The sequence below is a fragment of the Geotrypetes seraphini genome, chromosome 6 (assembly GCF_902459505.1).
Source record: "Geotrypetes seraphini chromosome 6, aGeoSer1.1, whole genome shotgun sequence".
In the NCBI taxonomy this organism is placed as follows: Eukaryota; Metazoa; Chordata; class Amphibia; order Gymnophiona; family Dermophiidae; genus Geotrypetes; species Geotrypetes seraphini.
This window is the reverse complement of record NC_047089.1, coordinates 256,182,721-256,197,060: the sequence shown is the minus strand read 5'-3', so window position 1 is coordinate 256,197,060 and position 14,340 is coordinate 256,182,721. Positions and strand designations below refer to the sequence as shown.

At 43.1% G+C, this 14,340-nt stretch overlaps 1 protein-coding gene across 4 annotated transcripts in view; it reads right to left on the bottom strand.

Annotated features, from left to right (window-relative positions):
* Nucleotides 1-14,340, bottom strand: part of POLA1 (DNA polymerase alpha 1, catalytic subunit) — an 874,681-nt gene that overhangs the window by 825,362 nt on the left and 34,979 nt on the right. For all 4 annotated transcript variants that reach the window (XM_033948024.1, XM_033948022.1, XM_033948023.1 and 1 more), the window contains exon 5: nt 9,652-9,758. In XM_033948024.1, the coding sequence (XP_033803915.1) occupies nt 9,652-9,758 (107 nt within the window). The remainder of the gene's footprint in view (nt 1-9,651; nt 9,759-14,340) is intronic.

The window sequence follows — 14,340 nt, the reverse complement described above, 5'->3', positions numbered from 1 at the left end:
GAAAACGCGTTTCACACAACGAACGTTTCACATAACAAACTTGCTCCTGGAACGGATTAAGTTCGTTGTGTGAGGCACCACTGTAATATGTAAACCGCTTTCATTGTAACCCTAGGAAGGCGGTACATCAGTCCCATTCCCTGTACTAACAGAGCATAAAAGCTGCTTGAACACACGTAAAGTTACAGCTCCGATAGTGGCTCATTGTTTAGACTTTGAACATAAATTCGAAAATCTGAAATGTTGGGTTATTGAGAAAGTTGTTTCATCTTTAAGAGGAGGAGACATAAGAAAGTTGTTATGGCAGAAAGAACAACAATGGATAAATCGTTTACATACCATAGAACCGCAGGGTTTAAACTCAACGTATGAATGGCAACCTTTTTTGTGAGAATGCAGTTTGTTTTTCATCCAGATTTGCTTGATTTTGTGTAATGTTTTATGTTCTGGTGTTTAGCCTATTACACATCACGTTTGTGTGATGATGTCATGACGCCCGGCTCCTTCCTGTTTTTTGAACGAGTCGGGCGCGTCTCGCAGTCCCAGGTCCATTTTGAGAGAAGCCAGCCTTCCGTTATGTTGCTGAGAAGCGTGGAAGTAACCTATTTAATATGGATCTCCTGAAGTAGCCTGTTTTCAAGCGAAACAGAAAGTCTTTTCTGTCGGGACGAAGAATGATTTCACCTTCAGATGAGTGATAGATTTTTCTATAGATTTTGATATTCGGGTTTTACAGCTACGCTACGTAACCATTTTGAATTGCTTACAGCTGAGCTGATTGCCACAGTATAGTGAGTTTGGGACTTAATCACTTGTTTATAAGACATTTTTGGACGTTGTCATTTAAATCACTAAAGATTTTGAAACTTCTGATATTTATCTTTTGAAAATCCTTTGAGATTATACTTCAAAGTATGAAAGTGATTTATATTTGTACGGAGTATTTTTATAAACCCGTGATGATGTGGGGGGCTTAGGGCACTTGTGTAGTCCCGGCAGCCCACAATTGAGGTTTATTTTTTCTCCGTTTTTTTATGATTTTGTCAACTGTTCTTTTTTGTCATTGTGGTGTGAATGAATCCCTGCTGCTATTATTATTTACAATACATTTACAAATATATTTTTTTCTCTAATGTAAATGCCGCCTTATTCATCAGGCCATTCTCTTCTTAAAGATGAATAAATGACTTATTTGGTAACCTAAAGGCAATTTTCTGCAGACTTTTCCATTTAAGAGGAATTGTTGAAAAAGGTCCTACATTTAGAAAACTTACATAAGGCAACTATAATCAGACCCTGTTGTATATACTGACACTATAAAAATACAAAAGGAATTGACCCCGAAATATCCACAAAGAAGAAAATCCAGAGAAAACCAAAAAAACTCTGTGGAGTGACGATGTTCCTAAATGGACTTTATTTGAAAGTGTCAAAGTTCCAAAGGTACACCGAAATCAGCCACATAAAAAAATTCCATCCACATAAAAATAATTCATCCACATAAGAGCCTTAAAGGACATAGTCCACTAGGGATACAGGACCCAACATGGTCCGCGTTTCGACAAAAAGTCTTCTTCAGGGGTCCCTGAGGGTTCTATAAAGGTGAATACGTGGGAAACAATTGTGTGGTGAGCCGGAAGTGAGACACTGCTTGCATTTGATCCCTTTCCATTGCAAATGCAAGCAGTGTCTCACTTCCGGCTCACCACACAATTGTTTCCTACGTACTCACCTTTATAGGACCCCCAGGGACCCCTGAAGAAGACTTTTTGTCAAAACGCAGACCGTGTTAGGTCCTGTATCCCTAGCGGACTAGGTCCTTTAAGGCTCTTATGTGGATGGAATTATTTTATGTGGATGATTTCAGTATACCTTTGGAACTTTGACACTTTCAAATAAAGTCCATTTAGGAACATCGTCACTCCACAGAGTTTTTTTGGTATACTGACACTATCCCATCCACCTTTTAGCCCTTCCCCTGGAATATCTTCTAGTCTTTCTAAATAGGTCATTTTTGGCCAGATATTTTAGGGTCAATAACTACATGTTTTAAGCTATTATGATTTATGCAAGTCACCCTGGAATTAACTATATAAATTGCTTATAACACTGAATGACCTCCATTATGAGACCCATCCAGTTTACCCAGTAAGTTTAAGAAAGCAGCTCCTGCATAATTTAGGTTACCTTCCCCATAGTTGCTTGGGGAAGAGCAACAGTCGTTTCATAGCTAATGGAGCTGAACTGCTCTATACTTAATTTTCATCTTGTTGCTAATTATTACTAAACCTACTACTATCCATTCAGTCGTGTCTGACCCTTGGATACTCTGTAGACCAGTCCTCGCCATGCTTCCCTGCTTTCCACAGCTTCTTTCAATGGGTTTTGAACAGGTACTAGAGACCTGTCTTGGCCACCGTGAGAATGGGCTACTGGGTTGATAGACCAATGGGTCTGACCCAGTAAGGCTATGCTTATGTTCTTATTCCTGTATCATTCTTGATGGTATCCAGCCAATCGGCCCTTGGTCTCCCCTGCTTCCTTTAAACATTGACTATTCCAAGTAGCACCTCCTTTTCTATTGAATTTGCCCTCATCACATGTCCAAAATAGGTTAGCTTCTGTCTGGTAATCTTGCCTTCCAAGGACAACTCTGCGTTTATATGATCAAGAACATCATTATTGACAATCCTAGCTGCCCATGGGATTCATAGAAGTCTTCTCCAGCACCACAGCTCGAAGCATCAATTTTTCCTCTATCTGCTTTTTGGAGTGTCCATGTCTCGCAGCCATATTTGCAATTGGGAACACAATGGAAGCAATCAGTCTTTGTTTGATGGTGACAGATGTCCTTGCACTTCCATATGTGGTACATGCTCAGCATGGCTGCATGCCCCAGTGCTAATTAACACTTGATTTCTGTTGTCGAACCACCACTGTGATCAATGAGGGACCCAAGGAAAATGAAGATGTCAACCACTTCTATTTCTTCATGGTTGATCTTTATGTGGACTTTCTTATTGGCAGTGGTCATGATTTTGGTCTTCTTGATGCTCAAATAAAGTCCCATCTTTTTGCTTTCTTCTTTCAGCTTCAGGATCAACTTCTTGAGGTCCTTCTTTCTCACTCTCTGCCAGCAGGGTATCTTCATCTGTGTATCTAAGACTGATGATGGTTCTTCTGCCTATTTTCACCCCAACACTTGAATCATCTAAATCCAGCTTCCTCATGATTACTTCTGCATAGAGGCTGAAAAGAAAAGGAGAGAGGATGCATCCTTGCCTTTTACCCTTTTTGATCTTGAACCATTCTGTATCTCCATACCTGGTTTGTGCTGTAGCTTCTTGATCATAATAGAGCGATCTGATCAACCTGATCAGGTGCGCTGGGCTCCTACCTCACTCAGTGCTTCCCAAAGCTTGTCATGTTCAACACAGTCAAAAGACTTGGTATAATCAATGAAGCACAGGTAAAGCTTCTTCTGGTACTCCTTCGCCTTTTCTATGATCCACTTCAAGTTAGTGATGTGATCATGGGTCCCTCTGCCCTTATGGAATCCAATTTGGGCATCAGGAAGTTTTTGATTGAGAATGTTGCCCAAGCGCCTCTGGATGGTCTTTAAAAGCATCTTGCTGGCATGGGGATTCAGGGTGATTGTTCTATAGTTGGTACAGTCCCTAGCATCACCTCTCTTCAGCAGTGGGATAAAAATTGATCTTTGCCAGTCCTTTGGCCATGTGCAGGTCCTCCAGATCTTCTGGTATAGTGTTGTCAGTGTGGCTCTTGAGACTGGTTTGAGCAGCTCTTCAGGGATTCCATCAATACCAGGTGCTTTTTTGTTTGATAGCTGCCTCAGCACCCAATCCACTTCACTTTCCAATAGGTCTGGTTCTGCTTCCTCTTGACCCCCAAGCTCTTCAGGGTAGTTGGTGTTGACATATAATTCCTCTGCGTATTCTTTCCATCTCTGCTTGATGCCCTGATGATCACTAATTTCATTCCAATCATAGTTTTTGATGGTTGATTGGCATGCTGAGAAAGGCTTTTTCACTTGTTTCACAATGGCAAATAATTCCCTTGTGTGGCCTTCTTATAGGCTTCTTCCGGAACTTGGAGGCGAGGAGGATGGCAGTTTGAGTGCAGAGCTCCTCTCCCTGGACAATCTGCCTGCTTTTAAATATCAGCAGCAGTGGGAGATCAATTGCTTTTACACCTAAGCAGCAACGGGACCAACCCACCAAAAACCCACAGTCCCGGTCCTGCAAAAATATGAGCTCCACCCTCCCTGCAGTTCGCTAGGAAAATCAACTGCTTTTACAACTAAGCAGCAGCAGGACCGATCCAGCCAGGCATGTGAGCTCCTCCCTCTGCAGTCCATTGGAGAGATCAATCTACCTGCTTTTAAATATCAGCAACAGTGGGAAATCAACTGCTTTTACACCTCAGCAGCAGCGGAACTATCCGCAACTACCAAGAGCACACAGACCCGATCCAGCCAAGAGTGTGAGCTCCACCTCCCCCTGCAGTCCACTAGGAAGATCAACTGTTTTTTACACCTAAGCAGCAACAGGACCAGCCACCACTACCGAGAGCCCTTTGCCCTGATCCAGCCAAACAAGTAAGCTCTTCCCCCAGCATTCCATTGGAAAAATCAATATGCTTGCTTTTAAATATTATCAGAAGTAGGAGATCAACTGCTTTTACACCTAAGCAGCCTATAATAGGAGCCCTTGCCCCGATCCAACCAGGCATGTGAGCTCCTCCCCCTATATCCCGTTTAAGAGATCAATCTACCTGCTTTAAATATCAGCAGCAGTAGAAAAACAACTGCTTTTACATACAAGCAGCAGCAAGACCTACCGCAACCACCAAGAGCCCACAGACCCGATCCTGCCAGGAGTGTGAACTCCTCCCCCTGCAGTCCATTGGAGAGATCAATCTGCCTGCTTTTAAATATCAGCAGCAGTGGAGATCAACTGCTTTTACACCTAAGCAGCAACGAGACCAGCCACAACCACCGAGAGCACACAGACCCGATCCTACCAAGAGTGTGAACTCTTCCCCCCATGCAATCCGCTAAGAAGATCGACTGTCGGCTCCGGGCGGCTTTCCCGCAGAGGAGAGAATCCTGCATTCACCGTGGGCCTCATCTGGGGCAGCCTCCTTGGAGCGGCTGGGGCACGGGCAGTGTGTCTGGGAGGGAATGCATGGATGGGAGAACATCGCAGGGGAGGAGACATAGGCATCCTGGGACTGTCTGCCAAGTCTCTTCCCTGAAGAAGCCCTTTCTGGAAACGTCAATCGCTCCTCCTAAACTTACTTGCTCCACTTCATCACTGACGCTGAAACCGTGGATTGAAGACAAAGTTTTATTTTATTTTTCTTTCCAGCTTATGATTTATCTTTAATCTTATCTATTGTTTTGCCTTTTGTCTTTGTTTTGTTCTATTTCTATCATTTAAATTTCTCCAGAATTCTACTGTTCAACGGCTCCCCCTTCTGCTTCTATTCCTTTCTCTCCTCTCTTCTACCTTCCAAAGTATTTAGATCAATGCTGTCTTGTTAAAATGTTTATTTTATTTTTATTTTTCCTCTAACTCTACTTTTCACTTCTCTATTACCCTCCAGGTACTTTAGTTAGATTGTGAGCCTTCGGGACAGTAAGGGAATTTTTCAAGTACCTTTCTTATTTCTAATCTTAATGTATATTTTCTGTAAACCGCTTAGAACCTAACGGATGTAGCGGTATATAAGAAATAAATTACATTACATTACATTACATTCTTCGAGGTTCATGCATCGAGCATTCAGGAAGTTGTTCTTGTCTTTCCTGGCTGCTCTTTGGAAATTAACATTGAGTTGCCTCGCCTCATTCAGCCTGTCCTTAGCCTTTACCTCTCTCCTCTTATTAGTAATTTGGAGGGTGGATGCCATTGTTTATCCCATTCCTCAAATTCAGATACTTGATTTCAAAAAGGAGCAGGAATATTACAGCGGACACCTAAAGGGCAAGAAGACAGAAGCTAAACATAGAGCACCATGCTTCAGACTGCTGTGAAATGACTGTCACACTTCCCCTAAGCAAACCTAGGAAGAAGCCTGCACATTGCAGGAGGTACTATCCTAATGACCTTACTGGACAGACTATATGGGCAATGTTGGTCTTTATCTGTCAATATCCACTATGTTACAAGGTAACATAGCTTCTATGACAAAACATGATAGGGAAAGAAGCCATGCACCCACCTCTTAATTTCCTCCATTTCCCAGCTGCAGCAGGGACAGCAGAAGTTACTGGATGAATGTCAGAGGTAACAGGCTTTGCTAAGAGATCATATTTCATTAAGTAGAGCATGCTTTGTGTTCAATGTAACTGCTGGCAAAGCAAAACTATGTGCATAGGGTAAATTCACACATTTACTCCTCATGGAATTCTGTGCAAAAATATTAGTTATGCACACAATGTTCTGCAATTCTAAAATTAATCTATACAATAGAATCTAAAATTTTACTTTGTGATTAAATACAGAACAAAAGGTATCACTCAAAAGACATATCATTTTATCAAAGTTTTTGTAAAGAATTCTGGCCCAGTTTCCACAAGCTTCACCACCCTTATCTCTCTCGCTCTCATGCATCTACCCTCTCCCTTCAGCTTGATCTCCTTTTCCAAAGCTCACCACTCCACCCTGTATATTTTATTCTGCCTAGAGCAGCATCAAACCCATTATCCCAGTTTTTGCTCTATTCTCCAACCCCCAAGCTCTTTCACCTAGTCTGCAATCTGCATTCCCTCATATGCCACTCACAACAGGGCCTCCATTATACAGGCTCTCTTTGTACTTATCCCAAGTTTGAACCCTCTATTGCTCAAGCAAGACCTCCAACTTCCTCTTTTTCCATTACTCCAGGCACTATCCTAACAAAAAAGATTAGGGCCTAGATTCACTAAACTCACCGATCTGGATCGTTGTTGGGCGATTCTTGGCCGAGATTTGCCGAGCAACCGATTCACAATAGATTCTGCATGCAAATGATCTCATCTGACGCATGCCCTACAGCATGCGCAAATTATCCTTGTTGGTTGTAGATGCAATTTGTGCATGCGCTTACTCTCCGCACAAGCGAGTTCAAAATAAATGGGGAGGGGTGGCTGCAGTATACTTGCTTGCCCTACGAGTAGACATTTTAAAAGGAATGATTTCAATTTTTGTGCAGCCAGATTATGGAACTGAATGTAATGTAATGTAATGTAATTTATTTCTTATATACCGCTACATCCGTTAGGTTCTAAGCGGTTTACAGAAAATATACATTAAGATTAGAAATAAGAAAGGTACTTGAAAAATTCCCTTACTGTCCCGAAGGCTCACAATCTAACTAAAGTAGCTGGAGGGTAATAGAGAAGTGAAAAGTAGAGTTAGAGGAAAAATAAAAATAAAATAAACATTTTAACAAGACAGCATTGATCTAAATACTTTGGAAGGTAGAAGAGAGGAGAGAAAGGAATAGAAGCAGAAGGGGGAGCCGTTGAACAGTAGAATTCTGGAGAAATTTAAATGATAGAAATAGAACAAAACAAAGACAAAAGGCAAAACAATAGATAAGATTAAAGATAAATCATAAGCTGGAAAGAAAAATAAAATAAAACTTTGTCTTCAATCCACGGTTTCAGCGTCAGTGATGAAGTGGAGCAAGTAAGTTTAGGAGGAGCGATTGACGTTTCCAGAATGGCTTCTTCAGGGAACACACTTTAAATCCGTGGGTTAAAACCACGAGCTTGCACTGCGCTTTTTGCAGAATATATAAAAAGGAAATTTGTATGCATATGTATAGATATTTTAGTTTTTATGTTGATGGTTATTTTATATGGGGTTGTAACCTTGATACTGGGATTTTAGGGCGGAAGAGAGCAGGAGAGTCGGCAAGGACAGTAAGCGACTGGTCCTCAGCAGTCGCTTCATTTCAGATCGGCAAACCCAATCAGTGTTTCTTCTTCTACTTAGTGAATCGATGGCTTCCTACTTATGCATGTCATTTCCCCTCATTTGCATGGGTGGATTGGATCTGGTAGGATATTTGATCGGGCAGCAGTTTAGTGAATTGGGTCAGGGAACGATTGCAAAACCAGTAAAACTGGTTTTGCGATCATTGGTACAGGATCGGGAGCTTTAGTGAATCTAGCCCTAGGTTACCTTTGCTAATCTTCTTTCTTGTAAATCCTCACTTTATTCCGGGACCAATGGGTTATTTCCCTCCTCCTGTCAAGGTCTGTAGAAATCCTCAAGCTTCAGAGGCTTTCATTCCCCCTCCCCCTCATACCTCATCACTGAGCATGCTCCACACCACATGTGGGAAAACCTTGTCTCTCCCCCCACAACGGGCCTCAGTGCAAGCGGAACGCGGTCATGCAACCAAATGCCATCTGTTGCAAATGAGGCATGAATCCATCCAATCCTACCCTGGGGAGGCCATCTATGCAGTTTTCTTGCAAAAACAAAACTTAGAAGTTGAAAAAAATAACTATATCAAATCGGGAAAAATCTAAGATGGTCACCTGGGAAAAAATATATATATATCACAGGAAGCCACTAAAAACGGTGATTTGGGGATTTTAGAGGTGGGTAAGGGTAGGGCATGCCACAAAACATTCTAAAAGCTCCTTTATAAGACACCCCACACACACACACAAAATCGCTGATTTAGTCTGTGATATGTGCTGAATGGAAACACACTGCAGAGTGCAGACACAGCAGAAACTGCTGACAGGGAGACCTGTTGCCTCAGATAACTGGAAATCTGGATTCTAAATCTTCTGACTGTCCCACCGGCCTGACTTCCACGGCCGGACACCTCCGCCATCCTCGAACAAGTTGTGCAGCAACCTTGCAAAGAAGTGCACTCTGGCTCTAATCCTGGTCACGCCTCCACAGAACTGCTCAGCCTGCGCTCTACTCACTAGCAGACGAACCTGGGGTGAGCCTCCCAAGGGAATGGTTCCTGCGTCCTGATCTGATGTCAGGCAGTCCAGGGGGCTTACTGCATAGCAGGGAGTCCCCCAGAAGCAGACTTTTTCCAACAGTCTGATCTCCCCGCAGGGAACCTCCACAGCAAGAGGGCAAAACCATGAACGAAAAATACTGAAAACTACAAACTGAAACATGAACAGAAAAGATAAGCTCCTACAGCCTGGCCTATAGGAAAGAAAACTGCCAAGCTGTGGAGCATGCTCAGTGATGAGGTATGAGGGGGAGTGGGGAAGAAAGCCTCTGAAGTTTGAGATTTCCTACACACCTTGGCGTGAGGAGGGAAATAACCCAATGGGCCTGGAATAAAGTGGGATTGTACAAGAATACCCCCTTCTTGGTCTGTCTTCCATCTAGGTGAACTGCCTCTGCAGTCTCCTAGTTTAACTGCTTGTGTAACTGATGGTGCCTGTTGCTCTGTAGACTCCAGTTCAGGGATTAGGAACCAGCTGTAAGGAAGCAACAAAGCAAATGCAGAATTTTGTGCAAATTCAGCTTCATGCAGCTGCACATAGCATGCCGTCATTTACTATGTTACATAATTTTCCCAGAGCAGGTTTCACTCATCCCAGGTAACCAGTTCCAGCATGAGAGCAATTAGAATGAATCGCTAAGTAAAACTCACATCCATGTTCTTCTTTCCAGCAGAGGCCATAAACATTGATTTAATGTTATTTGGCTTTGAAACAACTTTCTTCACATTCTTTGTTTCTTTCGTAGTTCCTTTATTACCTTTTGGAGATATGAAAATCATTGTGAGGCTCACAGACTAGTTCAGTGCAGTCAGTGACATATTGTTAACAAAATACTCAAGACTTAAGAAATTAAGATAGATCAAGAAATGCAGATACATCACAGAAATACATTAGGCAGGCTACTCTTCAAGACTACTCCTTGCCCTTTATCAGTAGCATGGGATGTTCTTACTATTTGGGTTTCTTCACCGGCATGAGAACCACTCCCCCCTCCGCTCACAAAGCCCCCCCCCCGCTTGAATCGGCACCCCCCCCCCCCACGAGAACAGGACCCCCCCTTTGGCACCGGCAAGCAGCCCACAAGTGCCAGTGCCGGTGCCGCTTGAAGATCATCTTCTTCCCAGTCTCTGCCGGCTTTGAGCATGCATCTGCGCATGCTCAAGCCCTTCTAATTCTCCCTCTTGCCGAGATTCTCAGTGGTGACGTGCCTATGCTGACGTACTAATCGCGCATGCGCACTCTCGCCAGCACAGCGCGACAGAAAAAGGAATCAGGGAACACGCAGTGCAAGTGCGTATGCGCGGCTAGCATTTTATTATTTAAGATATATATATATTTTGCACTGTTCAGGAAGAAATGCATTTGTTTCTATTTCTCTGGGGTTGTACTGCATGCAGAGTCTTGAATCTTATGGTTTCGTTTATATATATATATATATATATATATAAACGAAACCATAAGATTCAAGACTCTGCATGCAGTACAACCCCAGAGAAATAGAAACAAATGCATTTCTTCCTGAACAGTGCAAAATATAGACAGCAGATGTAAATTACCAAAATTGGCACAATTCAATCACTAAATTGAAAATAAAATCATTTCCCCTACCTTTGTTGTCTGGTGATTTTGGTTTTCACACCATCTTTCCCAGTCTCTGGCTGCACTTCCTTCTGTCTGTGGTCTTAACTGTGTATCCAGGTCCACTTTATCCATTTGCTATTTTTCTCTCCACTTTCTGCTATACATCCATCTTTAGCATTAACTTTTAACATTCAACTTTCTTCCATTTTTCTGCTTTCTTCTCATAACCTACTTTTCTATGCCCTTCCCATCTAACCATCTCCTCCCTCTTTCTTCTCCCCTACTCCCATCTATCCATAAGCATTTCTGCCCATACATATTGGAATTTGATGGAAATGCCGAAATTATGTCTGGATACCTAAGAAAACATTCAGTGCAGAAGAAGTACAGAAAATTACCGAGGAGTTATATGCCGGAGAGAGGTAATATGCTTCAACTGCATATTAAGTGTTGAGAATAAGCTACTTTGTAGCAGATTATGAGCAAAATGCCAATGAAAAATAACAGGCCTTTAATTGCACTTTGAATGTCAGAAATGAGCTTTCAATGTGAAGATAGTGAGGTAAAGAATTCCAAAGAGCGGAGTCAATACAGAAAATGAAGAGTTCCTATGAAAATCAAGAAATAATTATCGAAATGATGGGCAACAAGTAACCAGTGGCGTACCTAGCATATGTGACACCCGTGGCCCATCATTTTTTGACACCCCCTCCCATCTGTACGAAAAACATGATTTTTAGTAACAAGCCACACGTCACACATGAGTACCTAGGAAAAGGCAGCATCTTGCGTATGCAGTGAGCAGTACAACATCAATACACCCATTGTAAAACTAAACAAGTCAGACTAGTACAGATCAATCCTGCAGTCAAGCCTAACAAAAAACCATGTCTTTCGAACACACAGAACACAGAAAACACCTTTGCCTAGAATGGAATATGTCATCACAAACTAACCCCTCCCTCTTTTACAAAACTGTAGTGTGAATTTTAGCCATGGTGGTAACAGCTCTGACGCTCATAGAATTCTGAGCATCAGAGATGCTACCACCACGGCTGGCGCTAAAAAACGCTCCACAGTTTTGTAAAATATTATAGAATATAGGTATTGGCTGAAAAGTTATATTTTTAATTATATATGAAAGTTAATCAAGTGTATATTTATAAGTTCGAATGATTTTTCTTATACACTTGTTGTAATATGTAAAACTGAATAAAGAATTTAAAAAAAAAGGGGGGGATAAAATAGAAATACATAGACAAAGGTTAAATTGAACCAGTAAGAAGCTGGACTCTGCATACAGTGCACCACAGAAACAGTGATACATATCTCCTAAAGCAATAAATAAATACAAATTTTTTTTCTACCTTTTGTCTTCTGTGGTTTCTGCTTTCCTCATCTTCTTGTAACTCTCTTCTTTCCATCCACTGTCTGCCATCTCTCGTCCCCTATATGGCATCTTCTCTCCTTCTATGCCCCTTCCAGAAACTGTATGCCTCCCCCTTCCATCTCTCCTTTCACCCCCATTGGTCTGGCATCTCTCTCCTCTCCTTCCCTCTCCCACACCTCTCCTCTGCAATCCCTTTCCCTTTTTTCCCTCATTTTCCTCTTCTGCATCTGTCTAGATTACGTTCTTACTACCCTCTCATCAATGTCCTTTTTTACTGTCTACCTAAAGCTTGCCACCTCTTTCTCTCACCCCTCCAGTGTTTCCCTAACTCAATCCTTTTCTCCCCATCATGTGCCCTCCTTTTATTTATCCCCTCCTTCCATCATGTACCCTCTTTCTCCAACCTTTCCATCTAGTACCTTCTCCTCTCTCTGTCCACTTCCATCCAGCGTCTGCTCCCCTCTTTCTCTCCTCCCATTTCCTTCCTGCATTTGCTCTCTTATCCCTCATCTACACTTCCATCCAGCATAGGCTCCCCACTATCATCCAATGTCTGCCCTTTCTCTCGCCATCCACCCCTCTTCAATCAGCATCTGCCCCCTTTCTCTCCCTCCAATATCCTTCCCCCTTATGTCTCTCCCCTTTCTCTGTACATCAATTATATCAGCACCACCCTTCCATACCACTCTGTCCCCTTTCTTTCCCTCCACCACTCTTCCATTCCAGCAATCCTGCTCCTTTCTCTCCCTTCATGCAGCAAGGTCCCACGATGATTGTAGCTGCCGGCTGCCAGTCCACCCCACTCCGACGTACTTGCTCTGGAGCGGACTCAGCAGCTGCATGCTGGAAGGTCCCGCGATGACTCATCTGCTGACTCTGCTCCAGAAGAAGTAAGTTACGTCGGAGGGGGTGGACTCGGCAGACGCAGGGAGTTGTGGTAAAGTCCCGCAATGACTGCGTCTGCCGGGTCCACCCCCTCCGATGTAACTTACTTCTTCCGGAGCAGAGCTGACAGACAAGTCAGCGCGGGACCTTCCTGCACCTCAGCGCGGCTGCCGACTCTGCTGCAGCGAAAGTAAGTCAGAGGTAACGTGACCATTTTTTTTCAGCAAAAGGTGACATCTATTAATTGACTGTGTATCCTTTCTTTCATTTCTTTCTTTCTGCACTCAGGCCCAACAATTGTCCCTTTCTATTCCCTCCCTTCTTCCTTCCCATGTCCTTAGTGCCCCCAGTGCCTCGGTCCTGTGTCCATAGTGCCCCCAGTGCCCCGTCCTTAGTGCCCCCAGTGCCCCCGTCCTGTGTCCTTAGTGCCCCCAGTGCCCCCGTCCTGTGTCCTTAGTGCCCCCAGTGCCTCCGTCCTGTGTCCTTAGTGCCCCCAGTGCCTCCATCCTGTGTCCTTAGTGCCCCCAGTGCCTCTTTATGTCCCCCCCCCCACTACCTTCCAGATTTTGGCCACCCCAAAGCCAGCCTGCCTGTCTACCTATCTCCCTCCCTCGCTAAAGCCAGCCAGCCAGCTTGCCTGCCTACATCCTGCCCTCCCTGCCGTGGAAAAAAAAAGCGCCTCTCCCCTTCCTTTCCCCCAGCCCGCACCGCTACGATCCTACCTCCCCCCGCCAACAAGAAGTCTTTCCGACGTCAATTCTGATGTAGGAGAGGACGTTCCGGGCCAGCCAATCACTGCCTGGAAAGGGCACACAGGGTCCCAATAAGGAGGTCTAGTAATCAAAAAGGACTGCGTCCCCTGATTTTTAAGATGCTCAGATACCAACAGGTGGAGATTATTAAATTGGGTAAAGAGAACAGAAATCTCAAATGTCAAGATGCAAAGATACATATAGTACAGGATTTTGCGAAGGAGACTGCTTATAAAAGAAAACAACTGTTAGAGTTACGGCCACAGTTAAGAGCGTTGGGAGCCAGAAATGGTTTAATTTATCCAGCAATTATGAGAGTTACTCATGAAAATAAAACTTACAACTTTGAAGATTCTGCTAAGTTAAAAGAGTTCCTGGATAGGTGTGAAATGCCTATGGCCACATAGGAATGAAACTGGGTTTTATATCTTTTTCCTATTTCTTTAGTTTATTATAATACTTTGGTTTATTTTTGATGGTTGGTGAAATATATTTTAAAACTCAAAGCAAAGGATATAACCTGGGTAACTCTGCAGTTAATTTTGAATTGGCTCAACATTCTGACAGAGGAATGAAGTCAGTGGAAGCAGCTGCATGGAATGTGGCTGTTTAGTGAGAGGTGTTAAAGGAGAGTTCTTCCTTATGCCAGAACTGAGCATAATAGATGTGAATATGGCATAACATTAAGGGGAATATGTGAATTTTTTCATTTCCCTAGATGGTTGGAGAGA